This window comes from Alternaria burnsii (assembly GCF_013036055.1).
Source record: "Alternaria burnsii strain CBS107.38 chromosome Unknown 693, whole genome shotgun sequence".
NCBI classification, from domain to species: Eukaryota; Fungi; Ascomycota; class Dothideomycetes; order Pleosporales; family Pleosporaceae; genus Alternaria; species Alternaria burnsii.
In genome coordinates, this window is record NW_024066117.1 from 579,663 (window position 1) to 603,967 (window position 24,305).

Sequence of the window (24,305 nt, forward strand, 5' to 3'; positions counted from 1 at the left end):
ACAGAGTCTAAGGATATCTGGACTTGTCTTGACTGTTACAATAGAAAAGTGTCCACAGAGTATAGCAGGGTGCTACTAGCCTTAAGCGTTCGTTCAGCCAGCCTTGATAAAGCCACACACGACGGGGAGCAGAGTAGCAAGAACGCATAGCCGTAAGACCTTAGTCTATCGGCAGGCACATGATATCAAAAGCTGTTTAACGCAGTTCTAGGCTCGACTGCATGGTAGCAATGGTCGTTGAAAGGTAGCAACGCTAGCAATTAACAAGCTGAAGAGAATATTGACTTTCTCGATGGCAAGCTGATGAGAGGAGCGGCTTGGTGGGAGTGGCGGGCTGATAGGTAGGTCACGAGAGTGGCCGCAGGCGGCCTGAGAAAGTAGTTGAACGCGCGCGCAAAGTAGGAGCTCAACCCCACAGACAAGCTATCCAACAACCTCAAGTAGGCACCACATGCAGATGGCAAAGCGATGCAGCAGAGACAGCCCTAGCTACTGTACCAATCCAAACGTGCTGGAGGTACACTTCCAGGAGCGTCGACGACATGCTGCTTCTTGCTGAACAGGACATTCGGAATGAGAAAGGCCAATGGAGCTTGAGACAGTGAGCGTTCGACGGTCCTGAGCGACGGCTAATCACCGGCGTTCGTAAGTGGTGGGTTTTGTGTACTAGAGCCGCTGGGTTCTAGGCTGAGTACATGTAGTACGTCACTATCTCTTAGTCTAATAAGATCAATGGTGTCGCCGTCTCCACGGTGAGTTGAGGACACAAGAGACGTCTGGGACGTCGAGCTCCTGAAAAAAAAAAGTCCAAATGTTGCAAGATCACAATCCGCTCCCGCGCTCGTGCATGCTCCGAATCTAGTAGTTGTCGTTCCTGCGAGGAAAGGAACAGAGTCAATGCTAAATTGCAATGGCTCCTGAACGTGTCGCTGTAGAGTTTCTGGCGGTCGTCCACCACGCGTTGTTCTGTTCTCAAGAGCTTTACACAACGAAAGGGTATATGAGACATTGCTCTGCCAGGGACTGCAGGCAAAGACGTCAGAGCAGATCAACCTGAATATCTCAACACAACTACACGATTCATCGTCTCCCATTCAACGGCCTCCCTTCTCCCTCCACACCATCTTCCTCATCAAGGTCATCCAACTCAAACTCACTTGCAGCCCTCAAGCTCTCTTCGTCGCCCTTGATCTTCCCCCAGCCCTTGTCGTCCGCCGGATTAGGAAACGGGGTAGCACACTGCCTATTCCTCAGGGCCGGATAATACCTCCTATACGTGTAATGCGCAACGGCCATGCCCAGCACCGACCCAACACTAACATCGTACACATCGTGTCGATAGTCCTCGCAGCGGGAAATAGCGATCAATGCAGCGCCGAGAAGAGGAGCGAGGGCGAGAAGGACGCGGGCGAGATCGGCGCGAGGGCGGTAAACGTGGCATTGGCCTGCAATGAACAGTGCAAGATAGCCCAAACCGCTGAAGGAGAAACTGCTATGCCCACTGGGGAAACTGCGCCAGCCATCGTGTAGGACGTGGTGATTTGTCTCGGTGCAGACTTCGAATGTGACGAGTTGATGTGCTGGCGTCCCGGGAGCGGGTTTGCATCTCGCAATCAAATCTGGCCGGGGACGCCCAACAGCGTTCTTGATCACGTCTGTTATGAACATGGTCAAGATCATGCTGATGAACCAGCCCAGGATGGTAACATGCGCCTTGTGTGTTCCGGGTCGGAGGATGAGAGCCCAGGCGATGAGTGCACCAAGGGGCACCGCGCCGGCGTATATGAAGAGCCATGAGACTGGCACTCGCTCTACTTCTGCGTGTGGGTAGCCGATGGCGAGGTTGTCGAGGAAGAACATGCGGTGGAAGGGTTCGGCGAGGAATTGTATCTGTGCCTAGTTTGTCAGCTCGAGATAGTTACGACTACACAGAATCGCCATCTTCTAGGCCACTCACCAATATATACCCGCATGTCAGGATCGCAATGCCAACATAGTCCGAAGCATACGAGCGCTGCAAGCAGCGTCTGTTAGCTGTCCATTCGCGAACGATGCCCATTGTTAGAGTGACGTACCTGCCAGAAGCGCGCTGCAGCGCCGAGGAAGCCAGGCTTGTTCAAAAGCTCATTTGAGTTGAGCCTGTGTGTTTGTGCAGGCATTGTCGCGTGGTCAGCACGCGCGCATCGTAGTCGAGGTTTAGCAAGCTGGTGCGGAGGTGTGGCTTCAACTCCGCAACATGCAGGGGAAAGTGCGCTAGTGGGGCTTCCGTTACTCAGGTACGGAAATCTGAACAGCATCTAACAACAACAGTTGCTGTGAAGCACAGGCAGTACCTATCCGAATCTACCGCTGACCACATCAATATGTAGACGTCAACATGCCCAATCTCCCCCCGTCGATCACAACCACACTCCCATTCAAATAACTCCCCGCCCGACTCGCCATCCAGAGTACCGCACCCGCAATATCCTCTTCCCTCCCCGCTCTTCCTGCCGGCACAATATTCTTATCCATCTCTCCAGTCTTCCCTGGGTCCAACGCCCCAATAATTCCTATCGCAAGCTCAGAGGGAAAGATACCGGGCGCAAGCACATTGCAGCGAATGCCGTACGGAACAAACGATGTAGCAAGCATCTTCGTCATGTGCGTAACGGCTGCTTTGCTGCTGTTGTAGGCGAACGAGGCACCAGATAAGCGCGAGAAGCCGCCAATACTCGATGTCGTTATGACTTGGGAGCCGACGTCTGCGCCCATGTTGTTCTTGTTGTTTCCGGCGTCGAGTAGGGAGAGAAAGGCGAGAGTAGTGTAGTATATAGCTGTGGTATTCACCGCATATACGTTTGTAAATTCCTCCATGGGCGTCTCGAGAGCGTGTGCTCTGTATTCTGAGAGCGACGGTAGAGGGGCACCCGGTGCTGCTTTGAGCGGCTTGGGACCCATTATTCCGGCATTGCAGATGAGAAGGTTGATGCAGCCGGTTTCGGCCTCTACCTGCTTTGCGATCCCGAGGAGAGACTCGCGGCATGTGACGTCGCCAGGCAGTGGGATCACGATTTCGGGGTTGATGCTCTCTGCAGCTGAGCGGAGTACGTCTTTGCGGCGGCCGACAATGTATATGCGACGGGCACCATTGGCTGCCAGGGCCTTGGTCATCATCAGACCGATTCCTATTTACATTAGGGTCATGTTGTGAAACCTGATGCATGGGTGGACTACCCGATCCTCCTCCTGTGATGACGGCTACGATACCATTGACTCCGAAGAGCATATTGGCTGAGAGGTTTACAGACATGTTTGGATTGTGGAAAAGCGAAAAGCAGTGTGATAGTTCACCTGCAGCATCGTTTCTTTGATATATGACATTGCTACTAACACAGCTAAGATTACAGAGTTATAGCAGAACGGCAGCATGCTTGCAAAAGTAGAAGCCTTTAGACACTAAATTAAAAAAAACAAAAAAATGACATAGCTACGGCTCCACCTTCCGAACTTCATATTCTCCATGCAACGAGTATGCCTACCATGTTCGGCCAAGGGAGGGTGGGTGTAGACTGACTTCGCCAACATCCTGATGATCGTCTAGGTTCAGGGTAACCGTCTGAAGGTGTGTGGACTCGTTCCATTGACAGAGTAGTCTAGTTGAATTGCATGTCATAGCCGAAATGTACATGTACAAAGCAGTCATTACTCGTAACACCAGCATTAAACTCACAATACCGCCAACCCCGTACAATGCAAATGTTGACTCACTTCTCAGCGTGCCAGCTTTTCCTGGCAGTGACCCACTTGAAGCTTGCACACCAGCCCTCCACCTCTCCACGTTCAGATCGCTCGACATATTCTTTGACTTCTTGTTGTGCCACTGCAATATCTGCCCTGACCTCTTCGGCAGTCCAGACCCTTCCCTTACTACCCCATGTCGTCAAGAGGCGCAAGCAAACCGGTTCAAACATCTCCATACCCAACACAAACATCATCTTACCAAGCGACTTTTGCGCCTCGTCCTGTGGCCATCGCCCGACTGGGACATTGACGTGGGTTGTTCGAATGTCTTCAAATCCCGCTTCTTCGAGATAAGTGTGATGCATGTAGAAGAGACCGAGCGGACGACCGGACTTGAACGATGCTTCCATAAACGCCACATACAGTTTACGAAGAGTAGGCATGGGTATGTTTGCTGCCGTAATCTCACCCGGACCCAGTGGCACCTGGCCCAGATCCCAATCTGCAAGTTCAATGCACCCGCCAGGCGAGAGGCTCTTATATATCTCTGCATAGACTTCTTCCCAATGAGTGAAGGAGCCTTTCATGTTTCGTAGATGTATGAGTTCGAAAGAATCGCTGAAATGCCAGCCGGGTTCGGGTTGGGGGGTGAGAGTCGAGAGGTCAATAGTCAGAGACTCTTCTGGAGTACTTGATCCTCCACGTTGATTGAGGTCGACTGTTGATTTTGGCTTCCTGAGCGACTCAACTGGATTCCGATGAGCCAATTCGGTAGCCAAGTCGAGAGTCGAGAGCTGATTGATCAGCTCGTCAACGTCCATTTCTTTTCCCCAGACGTCGAGATCGTCCAGCTCCCATGTCACACTGGCATCGCCTAACGTGGCTTCAGTGGTATCAATATCCCATTCAGTCATATCTATCCCGACGACTTCCGCCTGTGGGTATTGACGCGCCATGGCAACAGCCCAGTGACCTGGACCTGTACCCAAGTCGAGGATCCTTCGCGTGGTGGGCAATAACTTCGCAGTGGTAAGCTTGCCGTGAAGTGCTCGAACGAAGACTTCATGTTGTAAAGACAAACGATCCTGTTCTATGAAATCGTTATGTGGCTTGTACACACATGGCAGATAGTATGTCTCGTTGCCGTATGTTCGTCCATTTTCATGAAAATATTCCAAATCGTCCGAAGCCAAAGTGCGGGCAGAGTGGCTGTCAATCAAGGTGTCAGCTTGTTCGATGTGCGGTTGTTGCTCAAGGTGGATCGTCTGGTAAGGCTGCAATCGTTGTTGTTTACTCCCGAGCCCTTCCGTTTGAATCTAGCCCACCAGCCACGTCGAAATGCAAAGTGGCAAAAAGATACGAGAGTAGAGAGCAGCAACGTACTTGGACTCGATCGACGCCGTACTTTCCGAGTCAGCTCGTGGGCGTTTGAGTGGAGCGCCTGTGTGAGGGGCAACCACGTCTTCGGGTGGTGGCTGTCCCTCGTCCATGGTCTCGGAAAGCCGACGCAAAGGACCTAACAAAATCGTGGAGGGAGCCGAGACGAGAATGATGAGCGCATGGAAGAAGTAGAAACGCCTTGTCTTTTGAGCATGTGCTGCGCTCGTAGGACCCTGGCAAACTGGTGCTAAAACCTGAGGTTCCGCATGCTAAGCGATGGTCGCTTGATGCTGGGGCGCGTGAATACTGGGTATACGCTCCTTACATGCTGGACATAAGCGTAAACGGGCAACTTACGGCGAGGAGATCTGCAGGCGGTAACGGAACTCGCGCTATGTATATGACCGACGCGATATTTTACGGTGCGCTGCTATTGATGTAGGTAGGTGTGTGTGTGTGTGTGTGTGTGTGTGTGTGTTGGAACGTGTTAGCAGGAGATGATCGGAACCGCCAATACCTTTGGTTGCTAAGAAATTGGCCTCGACCGACACGGATGGGATTATGTTCAGCCACATGAACGATATGCGGGCTCTACTGCCCGCTGATTTTCTGGCCATTTTGATCTGACACAAGTCGATTACCAACCCCAGCATCAGACAGCAGGCTATCTATGCTTCACCCTGCGGCCGTATGCTTGACGAGTAAATGCGCTGATGCTGAAATCAAGCCGTTGCCGACATGAATGCGTCCATTGTTATGTTACAACGCAATCTCCGGCTCATGCTAGGCGTTCGCATGTGTTAGCGCGTGGAAACTCAGGCCCTGTTGCCGGCTTGCAGCATGTCACAAAGGGTGGGAGCCGCAGGTCAGAGTCAGAGTGAAGCGACTTATTGTTGATCCTACGGAGTACCGAGGAAGCAGGACCCTGTAGGTGTCATATTCGCCCCAAGGACAGAGTTTCTGGCGCGGGGCTTGACGGTGCGGCCATACTGTCGGAGCCAGCGGTACGGGCGGGTCCCAGTAGATCGTCAACCAGACTGTCGGAAGTGAAAGCACCTTGTTCTGAGTTTGTGGGATAAGGTATAGCATACGCTGGCTCCGAGGCTGTTCGGGGTGCTGGTCTTTCATACCAGTCTCCTCGGAGATTTCCAGAGTCTAACGCTTAGATGAGCAAGCTCAACGCGACCGAGTCATCGCTGGTTACATTTGATCCTAGGAGATGCAGCGGGTAGTCGCCCGATGTACCAGAGAATAGACGGACCAAAAGCCAGGTGCGCCGAGGTATCAGCCCCTGCTAACAGCGAGTAATTTGATTTTATCGTCTCCACAAAGTATCCTACGTGGAAAGTGATAGGCGTCAGAGAGCAACCTAATGAGGAGCGTTCTAGCTGTAATGTCTGCCGGACGATCATGCGATATGCGGAAAAGTGCCGGACAGCCCGGATCCCGAGAATATGTAACATGAATTACATTTGGTTTGCACAGGTCGGCTAGGCCTCCATCTCTAGTTGATGCACAACTGTGCCGCGTTCACAGGTGCGATACTGGGAGAGATATGGGACAGAACACAGTGATTAGTAGAATGGGCTGTTGAAAAGGATGTACGATGCAGAGGTGGCGCGAAGTGCGGTGAGCACATTTGGATAGACGCACATTTCTGGCGCGGGCAGGTTAGACATCACGGCGTAGCACAAGGAAAGAGCGAGTGACAACATCAGCGAATGCATCCTGTAGAAAGCAATCGTCTCGGTGTTATTTCAACTTTGTCTTCGAACAGCGTAAACTGCATTTACTATTAGGTTGCAGTTTTCTTATGGGTCAACTTCCTGGCCCTCAAACTTGGGTAGCCGTGCTGCGACGTCTGACCATGTCTCTTCGCCCTTGACGATATTTGAAATAGCCTGGGCGATCTCGTCTAAGCTTGAACGGACCTGCTCTGTGGTGTCTCGGTCTCGGAGCGTGAAAGTGTTGTCCTTGACGGACTGGAAATCTATAGTAATGCCGAGAGGAGTACCAAGCTCATCATTGCGCTGGGAATATGTTAATGCTTGATCAGAATTGCCGGGGCAAACAGATGACTTACGGCATAACGCTTACCGATAGATGCACCGGAAGCATCAACGCGGTTAGAGATACCAAGCTTTCGCAGCTTGTCCTTCAGCTTCCGTACGAACGGATCGAAGTCGGGGTTGGAGCTGAGCGGTACGATGAGGACCTTGGTCGGTGCGACTGCTGGAGGGAAAGAAAGGACAGCACGGGCTTCGTCCTGCTCACGAGTCCAGTAAACATGTTCACATAGAGCCTGGCTTAGTTAGCAAAGTACATGAACCTCTCAACATGTGGATACTTGCATAGAATATACGGCCGATACCGAACGATGGCTCAATGACGTTTGGTGTGTATTCGCGCATGGTCTCTACACGGGTGCGCTTCTCGATGGTGATGAGATCCTTGGGTACCTCTACCTTGCCATCACCAACTTCAGGAACGTCGATGACAATCTTGCCTTCCTTCTCAAGATCCAAGGATAGCTTCTCACGAAGGTCTTGTGACAAAGCTTCGATGGCTGCTTCTACGGTCTTGCCGTCCTTCTTGAACTTGGGACCGAACTTCTTTTTGTCAAGTTCGCAGACGAACTCTTCGACCTTCAGAGGCTCCTTCCTTGTCTCGCGGACAATCAGAGGCGCGCCGGTCTTCTTCATGTGCACGCTCAGATCGTACGCGCTTCGGTCAGCACAACCGACACACTCGATCCAGCCGTATGATGTGAGCAGTTCAGCGTCCCAGCAGTCCGCAGCATAATGTGCCATTTCGTTAGCCATGTGTTGCCTGAACCGAATCTTCTTGGGATCAACACCGAGCTTAAGCAGGAACAGCTGGATGCGGGCCAAGAAGTAGCCTAGTGTCTCATTGTCTACGAGACCAGTCTCAACAGCCTTGCCAATCTTGGTGGTTTCGACGGTAGTCTTTCCGGACAGTTGAACGTCGCGGTTGAGCAACTCAAGCTCGACGTCCTTGACCTCGTCGAATCGTGGATGCTTCTTGCCGCCTTCGGGATCGACAAAGTGCTCGATTTCAGCCATGAGGAACTCTCGCACACGTAGCAGACCCTGTCGCGGGGAGATTTCATTGCGGAAAGACTTGCCGATGGACGCAGAGGCGAAGGGCATTTGCTGCATGTTGTGGTCGAGCAGCTTTTGGAAGTTGACGAACTGACCCTGAGCAGTCTCGGGACGCAAGTAAGCCGGCAGGTTGGACGAGGGGCCGATGGAGGTTTGGAACATGAGATTGAATGCAACAGGGGGTTGCAGTTCGCCGTTGGTGGCGGGGTTCTTGATGTCGTACTTCTTCATCAGCAGGCCGAGCTCCTCGCCGTTGTAGTTGTCAATCTTGGCCAGCACTTCCTCAATCTCCTTGACCATGGAGTCCTCGAGCTTCACGGCGGCAATGTTCTTGACCTTCTTCTTTTTCTTCTTGGGGTCTTCCTCCTCAACCTCAACCTTCTGGCCGCGTGCCTCCTTGTCGCCCTTGAGCCTGGCCTCGAGGACCTCTTCTACCAGGTGGTCGGCTCGGAAGATCTCGCCAGTCTTGGGGTCTTTGCACATCCAGTCGGCGAACTTGTCGACGTGGCCAGAGGTCTTGAGGACGTCGTGTGTGGTGAGGATGGTGGGTTCGACCTTGAGCATATCCTCCTCTAGGACGAAGTGCTCGCGCCATATGTCGACAATGTTGTCGGTGAGGGCAGAGCCGGGCGGACCGTAGTCGTAGAGACCGGCAACACCGCCGTAGATGTCGAACGAGGGCGCATAGAAGTACTTGTGCTACAATGGCGGTTGTTAGCATGAGCATGCATGCAGTGTCTCGTCAAACACGCATACCTTCATGAGCTGCTCGAAAGCAGCCCGCTCAAAGGGCTTACCCTTGTATGTGGTGGTATCGCTGGGCATGGCGACGTTCTTGCGCTGTGGCACCTTGTATTTGTCGAGTGGTGGTGTGAACGAGAAGTGCTTGGTGGGATGAGTCGGCGGAGGTGGGGCACGATATAAGGGTCTACGTAAAGAGAGGCGCGAGGCAGACGGAGGGACGCGCAGCAATTGAATTAGTCGGCGCATATACTACGTCTAATCTCTTGCATCCGACAAGAGAAAACCAACGAGCGACAGAGGTTTAATATTTTACAGATACAGTACAAGTCGCGAGCCTTGAAATGGCATGCTGCAACATGGTGGAATCTCTGCCCGTGTGTGACGCGCCAAGATTGCGGAAAAGCACAGGCCGCGGCTCCACCGAAAAGTTGGACACGGCCAGGACCTTGAACATTGTGCACTCCCAAACTCGTCTTCCGGTAACCTGGGAAGACATTTGGAGCCACCACACGAGCAGCGCGACTCGAATCCAGCATGGCCTTCTCCAAGAGCCCCAACACCGCCTCGGGTCTCAAGCCCAAGAACAAACTGCGCCGACAGGCCGCGTTCCTCTCGATCAAGAAAGCGCGTGAATCGGAAAAGAGAGACGCCAGACTTCGTCGCAAGCGAGAAGAAGACAAAAACCCAGCCCTCCGCGAAGAACGGCTAGCACAGAACAAGCCTGCGACCATCGACAGCAAGCGTGTGTGGGATGAGCCCGTCGGTGACGAGGAGGATGCGCTGGGATGGGCCATAGACGTGGAAAGACTCGCAAAGCGGCGAAAGGTGGAGGAAGATGAGGCCGCACAGAAGGAGGGAGACGAGGGCGAAGAGGAGGGCATACTAGCCAAATTGAAGAAGCGCGACCAAGCAAAGGAGGGTGACAGTGACGACGACGACGACGAAGCAGACAGCATGCTTGACGAATCTGAGCCCGAGTCCGACCTCGATTCAGACGACTCCGACCTAGATTCAGACGCCGCCTCATCTAAGCCTGGGAAACGCGCATCCAGTCCCAGCGCTACATCCACCGCGACAAACCTCGAGCTATCACCCGAATTCCTCAAGCAAAAGTTCCCGTCCATATTCAACCCTCGCACCGATGACCCACAGATCCTGATAACAACAAGCATCAACTCGACGCTCCACAAAGAGGCCGAAATCCTCACCTCGCTCTTCCCCAACAGCACCTACATAAGACGGACGCAACACGTCCACGCCCACAAGTACAGCGTCAAGGAGATTGCCGGTTTCGCCAGCGCAAGAGGGTACACGGCGCTTGTTATCCTGATGCAAGCCGAACACGAGAAAAAGCCCGACGGACTTGATATCGTCACTCTTCCAGACGGCCCCCATTTCCACTTTTCCCTCACAAATTGGGTCGAGGGCAAGAAGCTGCCCCGGCACGCAAACGACACAGGACACTACCCTGAGCTGATCCTGAACCAATTCAAGACACCGCTCGGTATTCTCACAGCACACCTCTTCCAGAACATGTTCCCTGCGAAGCCTGAGCTGGAAGGCCGCCAAGTCCTCACGCTACACAACCAGCGTGATTACATCTTCGTGCGAAGGCATCGTTATGTTTTCCGTGACAAGCGCGAGAGCGAGAAACCCATCTTGGGGTCTGATGGAAAGCCACTTCCAGGCGTTGAGGACGTCAAAGTGGGCATGCAAGAGATTGGGTAAGTTTCACTTTTACGATTGATCAAGTTGGGATGAGCGGCTAACGATGACTACAGTCCACGCATGACACTCAAACTCCGCAGGATAGATCGCGGAATCCAGTTCAAGAGCGGCCAGGAATGGCAATGGAAGGGACGTATGGAAAAGAAGAGGACGAGGTTCAACATGTAGATGCCTTTTGGTTTGGCGGACATGTTCCGAAACCGCATTCTTGCTTTGTGCAAGCGAATACTGTTCTGTTTTGCACAAATCGCCTACTATGTTTGGCAAGCACAACAGCTGAATTCGAAGAATTGAGAATGTTACTCGATTTCAGGCACGTTGAATACGCACGGGTAATGGATGGATGCAATAATGACATTAACCATGTTATCAAAAGATGGTCCGCACTCGCAGCATACTAACCACTAACCCCGGGTATCGTACAATACTATCTCTACGCCGGCCCGTTCGAGGCCGTTTTGGACCATCCCATGACGCCGACAATCACTTTCTACATTGTGACCAGCCCCAAGTGTCCACGCCCCTTATGGCGCTTTCGTCCCGTCACCACCTCGGTGACCGGTATACCAGTTGATTCCATAACCACCGTAGTAATGACCACGATAAGCGGCATTATACGGAGGTTTAGCACGCGGACCGTTGAACGATTGGGGCATATTGGGATACTACTCCCCATTCCAATAGTAACCGCCGTTATAGCCACCGTTCTACTTGTTGCCATATCCGCCATATCCTCCTGGTGTCATCATGCCGCTTGGTCCAGGGGTGTTTGATGCGAGACCCGCTGGGTGGTTGGTGGGCGTACTTGGTCCGTCGACACCGTGTCTTGCGTTACCGGGATAGAAAGTGTTGTTGACACCTTGTTGGAAGCCTGTCAGGCCCTGTGAAGCACCCTGTGCAGCGAGGACAGCAGCCTGCGCCGTCGCACTGGCTGGTGGACCAACGCCGGTAAGACCCCACATGTGGCCGCTCATCTCGTCAGGAACTGTTCCATCAAAGATCTTCTTCTTCATCTCCCAAAAGACGACGCCCGTTAGCCACGCATCAGAGCCTGCTGTATGTGAGTTTCCCACACGCTGGCAGCCAAGCTCGTCAGCGAGATCTTGAAGGCCTGATTTTGTGCCCAGGTTGTTGAGTATGTTGGTTGCAGTCGATCCAATAACACCGCGCCTGACAAGGTTGTTCGCGTGCCGCCAGAGATACTTGACGTCCAGTAACTTGGGGAAGAAAACGTTAACGAGCTTGCGGTAAGTGTCCTCATCTTCGGGTAGTGATTTCGAAGTGAGCATCTTCAGCATGTAAGCGAAGTCATAGCCAGAGTGGAACGATATCCAATTGACGTCCTCGGACAGAGTCATTCCGGACGTTGTGAGCAGCGAGCCGAACTCTTGAGGATCAATGCCTTGGTCCCTATGCTTTTCGAAATCGGCGCCAGATTTCTTTAGCATCTGTATTGACTCTTCGTTGTACATATCGTCTTCGAGAGAGAACTGGAAATTGAACGACCATGTGCATGGGCAGACAACGATGTTGTTCGCATATCGCTGCATCGACTTTGGCTTGTAGTTTAGTTCTGAGATGTCGAGATGTGATGGCGGGATGTCGCCTTGGACGTTGAAAAGAGTGACGCCGAGTTGAATGATCTTGAGCAAGTCGACGTTGCAACGCACTGTCTGGTAGTGATAGGAGGCTTTCGAGTTGAAGTCTCCGATAGGTCGTGCGACAACACCGGGAAACTCGGTGTCCTGTTCATAGAATGAGCGCAAAGTCCACAAAGAGGAAGGTCAAGCAGAATAGGAACTACTTCAAGACGGTTCAAAGAAGCCATTCCGCCATGTTTAGCGACAGACTTTACACGTATCAGACAAGGCTCTTGTACCAGAGCCGTCCGACCGATGTGTAGGAGAGCGGTATACTGACCATGCTGATGTAGGGGTACTGATCGATGAGCGAGCGCAGCATATCCATTTCCTGATGTAGGTTTGACCGCCAAACTTCTCGTATCCGCTGCCCTGCGATGCCTTTAGCGCCATCTTGACCACGAGCTGCGTTCTCCTGTATTTGTGCGCCATGGGCGAAGCGCATACGCGCTTCATGTCCATCGAGTCCTGTCCCTCCACCTGCCCCGCCAATTGCTGCCGCCGCCCCCAGACCTGCCGCTCCTAACGCACCACCCAGTGCTGCATTTGATTGGAAGCCGCCTTGATGTTGACTGAAGAGATTCAAGTTGTGGGCCTGGTTGCCGCCACCGAAGCCTGGGTGTTGTATGTTTTGCTGCTGGTGTTGTTGGTGCATTGGCTGTTGCTGCTGTGGTATTGGGCCCGAGAGATGTGCGAAAGGATTCGAGAGGTTGTGACCGGGAAACCGGCCCCCGTGAGGCGGCATCGTGGAGCTGTTCTAGTTGTTGCAGCGATTCGCGTGTCGTAGGTGTCGAGGATCTGGTGGGTGCTCGTGCTGTGGGCCCAATGTTAGGGGAGCCTTGGCTATTCAGTCTGAGCCTGCGAGAGTGACAGACTGTCTCGGAGGAATGCGGGCGCGTCCGGTTTGTTGCTAGCGATGGGTTGCGGGAGTTGTATGCGTGGTGTGGGGAGAGCAGCCGCAGTTACGTGTGTAGGCCGTGCGCGATGATCGCTCGCCAAGATATCGAGAGATGCGACTGCTCAAGGTCAGGGAACGAACAACGCCAGCTTCCCCAAACGCCCTGCCTCGCATCAGCCGCTCACGAGGCCTACAAAGTACGCACCCGGTCTTCACGTGCTCAATTGATATCTTGTCCGTGACGCGCAACGATTGCTGACTGCCCCAGCTCCTTCACCATGGCACCACGCCCCTCCATCACCGGTTTCGACCCCAAGAAGTTCGCCGCTGCCTCCGCGAACGGCACAAAGGGTGACCCATGGGCCCGATAGTACGCTTGAATCCACAAAACCGCCTGATGCCGCACATACTTATCTTTGCAGTGAGCAATGGCGATACACCGGACCCTTCTCCCGCTTCAACCGCTTCAAGGGCTCCTTCCCTGGCCTCGGAATAGCCACCGTCGCATTCGCCGGATACCTTGTTGCCGAGCAACTATTCTTCAATGACAAGGACGCTCACCACGATGAGGGCCACCACTAGGAACTGGCAGCAAGAGGAAGCGCATGCAGAACAAGGGCGGGCGTACCGGTTGATTCAGGCTTCGTTACTGCGGGATTGTATATATGGAATACCACACAGAACGAGCAAGCAAAACTATCACAACTCACACTTGCCCCTCCTGCACTGCTGGGTCGCTGATGGAAGTCCCAAAGACGACAACGATGACGTCTGGCTCAGCATGTCCAAGCACCCCGAATCGTTAGCAGGAAACAACACACTAAGCGCAGAATTGTACCAAACAAAATGCGTCCATCGTATCAATCTAATCATGTCCCGCAGCTATGGTCAAGTCTAAAGGCGTACTCTCACTTTCTCGACCTAGAGAGCTCCAACAACGCGCCTGTCAAAGCAGGAGCTACGTTGTGTCATTGCGGTTATGTGTTTCTAACTATGTCCTACTTACCGGCAGTTTCTTGCACTCATCGGTTCAGCTCTTCACTCCCCTTGTCGAGTGGCGATCGATTTTCACGACCATGTCACCCGCTCTTTCTGTTTCAACAGGCACACTTTCCTCGACACGCAACTCATCTCCTTCGAGATAGGAGAAACCATGTAACGCGCACTGATACTCTGCTTGCAAATCCCGAAGTTTCCCCAACGAACACGTCAGCCTTATCTTCCGCCTTGCGCTCGCGCTCGGTACTTGAAGATCACCCCCCTGGGTCCCGAGGATTGTCAGTGCGAAGTCATGATTGCCTCATTCAAACGCCTGCAGTATTGCAAGGCAACGACTAACGCCAATAACGACCGAGCTACCTATCCTCGGTCTCATTGTCCCAACAAGAATGCGTTAGTCGTCATCTCCTCCCGCACTGCGTTGCGGAACCACTCAACTACTTCAAGTCGGCGTTTAACAACAATGCAAATGGTTTGCGCTTGTATGTCAGGCAGCCAGCTGGAAAGAACCGTATTACCGCCTATTCCCATGGGCCAGACTCAGCAATATCTCCGGATCTGCATCTCTGGATCTTGAAGTATATCGGATCCGTCACCTCAAAACGCCCTGTATCTCAAACTCACCACGAACTGGGGATACGGGGAACATGTTCGCTCCAGGGGGGGGTTCGATCAGCGACAAAACAGAGGGTAACCCATCATCCAGTCGGTGCAATCGACGGCCTGTCTTCGGACAGGCAGACCCCGCATTGTGCACGTTTCTACCTGTGTTCACTGATACTTTCGGCCTTCGGGGACGGCTTCATGTATCCGTTTATCGATTTCGGTAATGTTTTAGTCGTAGATCTGCTTGTCTAGGGAGAGCAAATCGTTTCCGGAACTATGTTGCAAAAGTTTGGTCAAGAACGTTGCTTGATGCGCAGGGATCAGCAGGCCAGACACGTACTGTGCAGTGTATGTACAAGACGTACGACGCTAAGAGAGAAAGGCATTCGGCAGGTTTTCGGCAGTTGTACAACACTGTGTAGTTGTTTATTGCTTGGCTAGACTACTCACAGTATACATGGCACATGTCCGTGCAGCATACCCTTGAACTGTCAGACCACATCTTCAGAGTGAGACATGCTTCGATGTATCGTCTGGACCGGTTGCCTGACTACCAACACCCAGCAACGGAACAGTCCGATGAAAACCTACTCTACTGCACGCGGATGTCCATTGGTAATCAGTGGTCTAGATCCATCTCGTATACATTGATTCTTTGAGGAAAAAAAAAAAGAACTTAGATACCACTATTTCGGTGTAAGAATCCAGCCTAGTGACATGAAAGACATCGAAGTTCGATATCCGAGCTGGCCACCCACCATATGTCCCTTTTCTTTTCAGAGGTCGAAGCATGTTCTGGACCTTGTGTGTTGTCATCGCGGCTGTACCTGCAGGACGAGATTGCCATCGTGCATATTGCAACGCCTTGCGTAATTCGCAAACGAAATGACACTCGCTTTGTGGCTTGATGTGGACATTTGCTTTTTGCGGCCGCACTGGCCAACGGCAGTTGTAGCTCTTACCAGTGGCATAGTATCGGTCTTTCTGGAAAAAGGACATTTCTGAACCCAGAATGGCAGTTGGTAAAAGTTATGTACCTTGCATACGTTACACTTCTCAAATGCAGTGCTGTCATGTTGAAGACGACGTCATGGTAAGAGAGGGATTCAATACTCACGCGAGCATTGCGACACTAATGAATACACCTGGTAAGATCAATGGACAAAGCAAAAAGCGGTCGGAAATAAAGCCATGTTCGTTTAGATGTGTCGTCCGATGCACGCGTCTGGCCTTGCGTCGATACCCACACTTGTTGGATCGTCAAAGAAAACCCTTTTGGCCCTGCCATACACCTGCCCTTTCAAGGGGCCAACCGAGGCAGATTGTGCATCACGGGACCGCTGTGCATCGTGCGCCTTGACCAGTGATGAAGTCTGCAGTTCACGTCGGGGCACGGCTCAGAGTGTGTTGGTGGCTCTTCGATCGCCAACCGAAGGATTGTGACCCATGTCTCACGGCCCGTGGGCCACCAGCGCGCCTTCCAAGAGATGAACCTGAGATGTGCATAGGAAAATCGCCACGGCTTCCTCAGTTGGTATCGCCTGTTCCTGACGACACAAACAAGCACAGGCAGAGGTCTGCGAATGTGGCGTATATCAGGCGTGAAGGACTTGTTGATTGGCGGATTTTCCGTTCATTCCATCTGTAATCACCATTTCACCCGTTCGGCCGCGTAGTGTCTGTATGACTGCATCAAATATATCAATTGGTCTGGCATCCGGTGTGGTAGATTTTCCGTCGTTGACCTTTCATACACGCCATCCAATAGCAACGGAGCAGCTTTCAAAGTACCTTTGCATCTGAACGGACTTACGCTTCGTGATTTTGGGCATCAACGGGTAGTGCGAGACCAAGAGAGCGACGCAAGATTTTCTGGACCCTGGGCTGGAGCATTGTTGAATAACGGCGGAGTCCCCGTCCAATGCATATTGCCCCTCTCTCCTTCAGCCGTGCATCAAGAAAACAAAAGAACGGTCTGCGTGAGGAAGAGAGAGAGCCTGACCCATGTGATGTTGACTACTGTATACTTCAATGGCGAAACTATGCTCAAGACGTGCCGTGACCAAGCTGCAAATCCATGCTCCTTGAAGATTTGACCTCTACGTATGATCCAGAACTGTGGGCCAGAACTCAGATAGGTCGTTGGGAGCATTCGTGCATGATGACCTTGACGCCTCAAATAAAAAGTCGCAGCTGAATGTCGTCTGGACCTCAGCGTTGTCCCGCACTCTGGCTCTGGAAGGATTAGAGTGCAGATTATCGATAGACTTATGTACCTAGGCAGTGGTCGCTTGCTTCGTGTGGGAGTGACTCTTCAACCGACAACCGGGTACTTCTGTTCGCGAATAGGTCCTTGGCCTGGAGCGAACTCTATCTCTTGCTCCGGATCTCGACGGCGTTCTGGGCTATGCGTCAGTGGACCTATCAGATCGGATCGGACGAATACTCGAAGTCTTCTATCCGCTGCTGTCTCCACAGATTGTGAGATAAGGTTCGACTCATCCGCAAGTGCACCGTTTGTATGAGAAAGCGAGAGCCTCTCCTGTTGAGGCGGGTACGACTGTGGCTGTAAATGCCCGCGTTGAACCACTGGGATGGAAGGCCATTATGTCCGCCAGTTGCCAAGGTTGATAAGCGAAACGCCACATTCGCTTCATTGGCGGAGTAGTTCTCAGTTCGGAACCATGCGCTACGTACCATCGCAGTTGCTGTATAGACGATGTTTGTATTTATAGATGTCATGAGATGGAACTTGCTGAGTATCTCCCATGGTCTTCAGGAGGCTGCACGAAGACAGTTTTCGCATACAATGTAAGATGCCATACGAGAACAACCGACGTTTCCAAGTTGGTGTTCTATGGCAGTCAGATTGTTCACTCGACAAAGCCGTGGTTACAGCTGTCAACAGCCGTCACACTTTGTATGTCTCGATGGTGAAATCACAGTTTGCTAGTGAGAGCGGAGCCGAATGCGAGGTCCTCTAGGTATCGGCTTCATTGAATCCGCATTCGATTCCGTAGGAGTAAAGATCCTTGGGTGACGCAGATGCTCTACTTAGTTTTTGAGGTTGGGGCCAAACGATCAGGTGGGGGTATGGACGGTTCCAACTAGAGACTGCCGGTCTGACGAAAATGGTTAGACGGCAGAGCGAACGACCTGCAGGTACAGGAAACAAGGTTTTCGCGTGGACATAGGTCCGGGAAACGCAGACTTAGGTACGCTCCACGGGAGCACTGTAGCAGAACAGGTACGAGTTGCACCGCAGTTGCTCCCTAAGAATGGCAGCATGTCCCTGGGGGATAACCTCAATTCCGATGCTCAGTGCCTCGAGACGAGTGGAAAGTGGAGCGAAGACGAGCACCTATAATTGGACGCAATGAGGTAATTGCCGTATGCAGACGGTTTCCATGGAAGCGGACCACAGCGCATGGATAGCCATGTGGATACACCGGTGAAGATTGTGTCCGGAGGTTCGGGCGCCGAACCTAGGACTTACGAGCCCGCTAGAGAGGTTCTCGTGAGGAAGTAGCGCAGTCGTCATGCACCTAACGTCATCTACAACGGGAAAAGGATTGATAGGAGAACGTTGTTGGACGCGCAGAGGCGTGGTGCGTAAGACGTGGGCCGCCAGTGCGTGGGAGAAGCAGCAAGGTGGAGGCTCCGAGTGGTTCTCGCCGATCTATGGTCGGCCATGAGCGACCACTGCAGGAACAAGGGGAACTACGCAGCGACCAAGAACCACTGGGACTCTGGAGACTAGGGACTGGAGACTGGAGATGTGTCCAGCTTGGGCAGTGATAGGAGACGCTGTGCACAGTCGTGTGCAGGGTAACAGGACAGTGATGATGATGAGATGAACCCGAGGTTCTTCCACAGCACGTGTATCCTTGGCAGAGTAGCGCACGTGAGAGAACCTTCACCCCAGCTTCGGAGAAATCACAGCCCAACAACTCGCAATGCTACTTGTTGGGTCTTTACAACTGCACACGAAACTAACACCAGTGCCACCATTACCGGGCGCTACGGAATTTGTCGGTGTGCTTGCTTCGCATCTATGCAGCTGAAGTCGAAGCAGACGGCCCACAAACCCCCACACGGCTCATGCCTTGAGCGTTGGACCTCATTACGAGTGCATCTTCCAGGAAGAACAAAAAAAATGTAAGGATAGGCGCTTGTCACACGTCTTTGTGCAGACTCGAATGGCGCTGTTGTACAGCGGCTGATGCGAAGATCTACAGCCTCTACTTCCATTGCACGAGACCACATCACAACATGATACGAGCAGGCGGCGTTGCAACACAAGCCGTATTCAGAAGCGTTGCAATCTCGAGGTTATGCTTCGCTGGCCGTGCGACCCGGCCGAGGTCGTATCTTGTGCACACTGAATCTGTTAGAGAGCAGCGAAGAGGCAGACCACCATGGTCTCACAACTCACGATAGCCAGAACTCGACCGTGGGTGTCAAGAGGCTTTGAAACATGTTTGGGATTTGCCTGGGCTCCGACACATGATCGCAAGTACTCTGACCTCGATGAGGGCTGTTCACGATTCGGATCGATCCACCGACGAGCCCTGTGTAGATTGAGACGTCTGAGTGAGGCGGGGTATCGAGTCCTTGGACGCATCTTCGGCCACGGTGTAGGGGCTGTCTTCGGTTGTTTCAGGTTCCGCCGTCTCACGAGCGAAGATCTGCAGATGGGACGTTGCTCTAGCCTTTCGTCTCAGCGCGAACGCGTATCGCGATCCCTTTGTGACAGATTTATTGATCCACGCTGGCATGCAACTACAGCATGCACCAATACTTAGAACGATAGTTGCGCCTCTCTTCGACATGCTTAGCCAGACAGCCAGGTCAGAGTGGCAGACATGTCGAGGCTGAGGCGTTATGCATGCCCAGGCGCATGGCACAAGCAAGGCCTAACCCTGCAGGCATTGCGCCGTGCCCGCCTGAAAATGCGAACCGGCACTGTTCGGCACTAATAGCACAAATGCTGTATGTAACCACCAAAATCCTTCATTCCCCGCCTGTGGATGAATACTTGCTCGTATTCTCAGCACAGTTTACGCGTCGTGTGTTACGAAATATTTGCTGTGCGCGGACACAACAGCATGACAACGGACTTCAGCCACAACATGTCTTGCTACGCGTTGTCGAATCCTTCTCGGGTGCACAACAACAAACGGCCGGCATCCCAAGCAAATTGGAGCTCACGTCCTCGTAGCAAAGCGGGCCTAGATGTGGTCAAAGCAGATATGCAGCAGATTTAACCGTTTATTTCGCTGACATGTCCAATCAGCATCGGTCTTCACGGCCCCTGCGACGTTATATTGCGCAGGCCGACCTGTCGGGCCGCGTTCACTGGTGCACTCATCGTCAGTGGCTCATGAGCCCTGTGAAGTCGGGCATCCCCCGTCTCCAACACCCCTGGTTCCGCTCTCCCCCAGCCACTAACAGACGCTCAGGCGCCGTCGCTCAGCGGCAGACACCCATGTCTTTCACTCCTGCTTGCGCGCAGCAAGCCCTGTCCCTGCTCGTCCTAGATGTCACTAACCTGGTGGAGCACACTGAGCACCTTCCATCTTCTCCACATACTCTCCGCTGCTCGACCAAGCCGGCCATGTTCCTACATAGTGAGATCATCCCTACACCTGTTGTTACTTTACCGGCCACAAAGCATCCTGTTCCCGTGTCACGGCATGCAATACTACGGGATATGCCAATGATCGCTCTTCAGCAACTACAATCCCTACTCGAATCTTTGCTCAGCTACCTGGACCATCCACCACTCATTCTGATTCGCAACCACCGTTTGTCTCACTTCGGTCTGTGCAGTTCGCCAACCTTCACTCGACCCTAACTCCTTGACCACATCCTCGTCTTATTCCCACACAGAAGGGCAGAACCCCTTCATCAGCCATCGCCCTGCAGTGGTCCGTGACCAGGCTCTTGCGTTCTCTACTCCCCTGCAAATAAGTTATCTACCTGACCAGGTACGCATATATTACTTTGACTGTTATTGCATCTCAACTATACCTTTACCCTCGTTTGTCGCGCCTGTATCCTAGACCGGGCCCAAGTTCAACCATCTCGCCTCGTCCAACTCAACCCCTCACAGGTCTTGGGTACCAATGGCAAGTCCTTCGCATACATCACTAACGCCTTCAGTAGGCGTATAACCCGGGCATTCCAACTCACAACATCCGAGCTCGCGTGCGCGCGACAGGTTTCCCCAGAATATCCTGTCGACTTCAATGGTCGTTGCCATAACTACATTTGCCGGCCACTTGTGGGGACCTGCACACGCCATACTAGCATTACTCGGTTCGCATTGCTTGTAACAGGCCCTATCTTCCTTGAGTTCCTCTGGATTCTGGAGCCATGTTTTCATTCCATAAGACTGATGCCTCTCGATCTCGACAGTCATCTGTAGACTCTCAGGCCACTGGGCCTAACTTTCCCACCACAAGTTCAGAGTCTTGGCTGGAGCAGTATCCTACGCACTCGTCTCATGCTGGTATGCATTCGCCTGAACAGCAACCCAGAGCCTATCCGGCCAGACGAAGCTCCGTGTTCAACTTGCGGTCAAGGAGTAATACCGCGACATCCTTAACCCCTTCATTACTGTCTCTTAGCCATTCCGAAATGGCTGAACATGAAGGTTCATGGCATGGCTCACCACCTGGACATCGACAAATAGGCAACAGAAGCCATAAAGAGTCGACTGGATCGAGGAGGTCTTTGTTCCGTGGAAAGAAGGGAAAGAGGCTGAGCGAGACGCCCATGATTAACGTCGATGAATATGAAGGGGACGCCAACGAGAGGCGATCATCAATCTTGCGAAAGAGCAAAAGGTTCAACAGCCAAGCTGAGGATGCTGGTAAGTGGCAGTTTCCCAATACCGAGCCTACATGCTTACCATCATACAAGGTCCAAGCCTAATAAGCCGTATTTCCAGCCCATTCGATTTTCAGCACCTCTCCCACACCGATCGGCATCAAATTGCTGCTCTCGAAAAGCAACTCCCTGATACACCAACCGATAGCCTCCATTTTAGGAACTTTTCTTCTGAGAACCTTGCAACTGGAGAGGATAGATCCTCATCTGCCCTTGGCTTTAGGTCACCGCCCCGCAGTCCAGAAGCACGCCACGAGTCGGAAAATGCATCCCAATTTCCAACGTCGCGACGACCACTTCGCCTAGCCCGGTCCATAGAGAGTTTCTCCCAGCCTGGTGTTAGCCCTCGTAAACATACTCACACATCTTCCTCGGTACAGGCGCCTCTTCAGTCACCCCATCTTCCTCTTGGACCTCCTTTTGGTACACCTGAGCTCGCATACGAAGAATCAGGATCAATCCCACGTAGATCGTCTCGATCGAAGCGAGAGTCGGGCATCTGGGACTCGTTTGCGTTATCGGCTGTCTCCACACCGGATATAATACCTGAGATACTGGAGGACTCGTCGTATTTCGGCCATGCAGTAACAACGCCTGATGACTCAGCTATTCACGCAACCACACCGCCATCGTTTAGCCCTAGTCTCGCAGATGTCGCTGAGGAACCGGAAAGGTTTGTCAGCCCAAGACCTGCACCACAGCCGCCGCTGAAGACCCCAACTTCGCCAAGATCGCCCTATTTTGGATCGTTCTCCTTCCAGAGCCCTCGATCACCGGTCACCTCCAGAGCACACGGTCGGGGTCAATCTCCTGCCTCGCCGAGGGCAGCGCCGTCTGTCTCGCGGCCCTCATCACAGATGTCAGATACACTGGGTTCGGGTAGTATCCCAAGGAGAATGTCCATTCGGAGGCCTACTCATCGTCGCCAGTCGAACACATGGCGCGCAATAGAGGAGTCATGGGAAGAAGACGTTGACTATATCTACGACAACGCACTCGAAGCTGACTGTGATTTTGAGTGGGATCGTGCATCTGATGACGGTGTACGCTGTTGCGAAACACCTTCTGCTGAGCAAGCGAACAATGACAGTTCGAGAATCACGTCCGCTGATCGAGAGCGCTTCGCTTCTGACAATTTCCGCTCGTCGTTACTTGTTCCTAGCACAGGGAGTGTACCAGAGCTTGTCCCAGCTTCTGCAATATCCACATCTACCATGGGTACTGGTCTACCACCAACACCATCAGGATTCTTCAATGCCAACCGCTTTAGTGGAGATACTGGCTTCATACTCAGCCCCTCTCTCCTCGTCCCTCAAGAGTACAAAGATAATAGAGAAGTCACCTACGAGGATCTGCTTGACGAGTACGCTGGTTCCGATCGGCACTTTCCAATGCTTGACGCGAGCCAAAGCGCGACTAGCTCGGCTCGTAGTAGTCGTGTCCGACTTAGCAGACGAAGCTCCTACGATAGTAGCCTTATGTCCTCCGTCCAGGGCTCTGGTCTCTGGAGCTCCCCTGTACGGCGTTCGGCGAGTTCTGCAGGAAGTGTGCCAGAGCTGATTCCTTCTCGTCGTAGCCGAAAATCACTTGGCTACAGTCTAGCAGGTGATCAACTATCTGAGCAGATTGCGTTTCTTAACCAGGACAAGGAAGACGATGATGTTACGCCGCCAGGGCGCACTCTGGAAGGGCGAACATTCTTCGCTTCAGACGACGAAGTGCCACAAGATGAGGAGCAATCTCGCAGCTCTATTGAGACTGAGCTCAGGGCTTCCCTTGATCTGGCTCGACGTGGCTCTCAACGTACGAATCATCCCACTGTCGAAGAAGAGCTCAAATCATCCCTCAATCTTGCGCGTCAAGGGTCGCAGCGCTCTGCTCGTACTTCAGCACGTCAACACAAGCAAGCTTTGTCTGACGGTGCCGCCAAACTACTTTCTGTCTCTGTCCCAAACGAGGATCAATCGGCCAAGCTACGCAATCGCTCAGCGACCACAGCACAGGCACGCTCCCCTATGCTAAGCCTCTTCCCAGCACCACCACGCAACACATCCACCACTTCGCAAATGTAAATCAAAACACCACCATCAACAATCCATCATCACGGCGCCCTTAATAATAGTCTCACCAACAGCGTCTCTACACTGAAGCCCGGGAGGCTTCTGAAGCATGGCTGGCTATGCTTCTTGTCACGTTAACAACGACAACATTGCATTCGATGTATATATTGACGAGTCATGTTCTTTTCTTGTGTATCTACTTCCTGTCCCGTTGTCAATGGGAGGCCAAAAGTCGGAGGCGTTCCATTTAGTTTCGCACGTTTCGGTTTTCCTTGCCTCAGCTTCTCGTCGGCTCGCTTACGTGCATCTCGTTGGCGCACTTTCGTCTCATTACATAGATCTGTTTTATAACATTTGCGCAACAATCGTCTCCTATGTTGGAAAGGAGAATTGTCTATCACAGGGAATACGAAATTAATCACCATTGGATGTTGGAACCACTGCACAAATGTTTGTTTGTGTTAATCTTGTTCCTCTATCAAAAGATGCTTGCGATCACTGCAGAACAAAA

General features: G+C 52.5%; 6 protein-coding genes across 6 annotated transcripts; 3 read left to right on the forward strand and 3 right to left on the reverse strand.

Moving 5' to 3' along the window:
* Window positions 1-1,080: 1,080 nt before the first annotated feature.
* Window positions 1,081-5,213, reverse strand: GT037_007838 (s-adenosyl-l-methionine-dependent methyltransferase; the record flags this gene model as incomplete). Its single annotated transcript, XM_038932885.1, has 7 exons — window positions 1,081-1,896; window positions 1,958-2,014; window positions 2,076-2,297; window positions 2,455-3,167; window positions 3,217-3,347; window positions 3,751-4,932; window positions 5,107-5,213. The coding sequence occupies 7 exons, from the start codon at window positions 5,211-5,213 to the stop codon at window positions 1,081-1,083; spliced, it is 3,228 nt and encodes a 1,075-aa protein (XP_038784386.1).
* Window positions 5,214-6,914: 1,701 nt separating this feature from the next.
* GT037_007839 (glycyl-trna synthetase) lies at window positions 6,915-9,050 on the reverse strand (the record flags this gene model as incomplete). Its single annotated transcript, XM_038932886.1, has 4 exons — window positions 6,915-7,133; window positions 7,187-7,405; window positions 7,494-8,924; window positions 8,982-9,050. The coding sequence occupies 4 exons, from the start codon at window positions 9,048-9,050 to the stop codon at window positions 6,915-6,917; spliced, it is 1,938 nt and encodes a 645-aa protein (XP_038784387.1).
* A 453-nt stretch (window positions 9,051-9,503) lies between these two features.
* On the forward strand, window positions 9,504-10,865 carry GT037_007840 (uncharacterized protein; the record flags this gene model as incomplete). Its single annotated transcript, XM_038932887.1, has 2 exons — window positions 9,504-10,693; window positions 10,751-10,865. The coding sequence occupies 2 exons, from the start codon at window positions 9,504-9,506 to the stop codon at window positions 10,863-10,865; spliced, it is 1,305 nt and encodes a 434-aa protein (XP_038784388.1).
* A 539-nt stretch (window positions 10,866-11,404) lies between these two features.
* Window positions 11,405-13,082, reverse strand: GT037_007841 (caf1-domain-containing protein; the record flags this gene model as incomplete). The annotated part of the gene is made up of 2 exons (XM_038932888.1): window positions 11,405-12,442; window positions 12,618-13,082. 2 exons carry the CDS (start codon window positions 13,080-13,082, stop codon window positions 11,405-11,407), a joined length of 1,503 nt encoding a protein of 500 aa, XP_038784389.1.
* Window positions 13,083-13,513: 431 nt separating this feature from the next.
* Window positions 13,514-13,817, forward strand: GT037_007842 (uncharacterized protein; the record flags this gene model as incomplete). Its single annotated transcript, XM_038932889.1, has 2 exons — window positions 13,514-13,605; window positions 13,658-13,817. 2 exons carry the CDS (start codon window positions 13,514-13,516, stop codon window positions 13,815-13,817), a joined length of 252 nt encoding a protein of 83 aa, XP_038784390.1.
* A 7,665-nt stretch (window positions 13,818-21,482) lies between these two features.
* GT037_007843 (uncharacterized protein) lies at window positions 21,483-23,806 on the forward strand (the record flags this gene model as incomplete). The annotated part of the gene is made up of 2 exons (XM_038932890.1): window positions 21,483-21,717; window positions 21,768-23,806. 2 exons carry the CDS (start codon window positions 21,483-21,485, stop codon window positions 23,804-23,806), a joined length of 2,274 nt encoding a protein of 757 aa, XP_038784391.1.
* Between the last annotated feature and the right edge of the window lie 499 nt (window positions 23,807-24,305).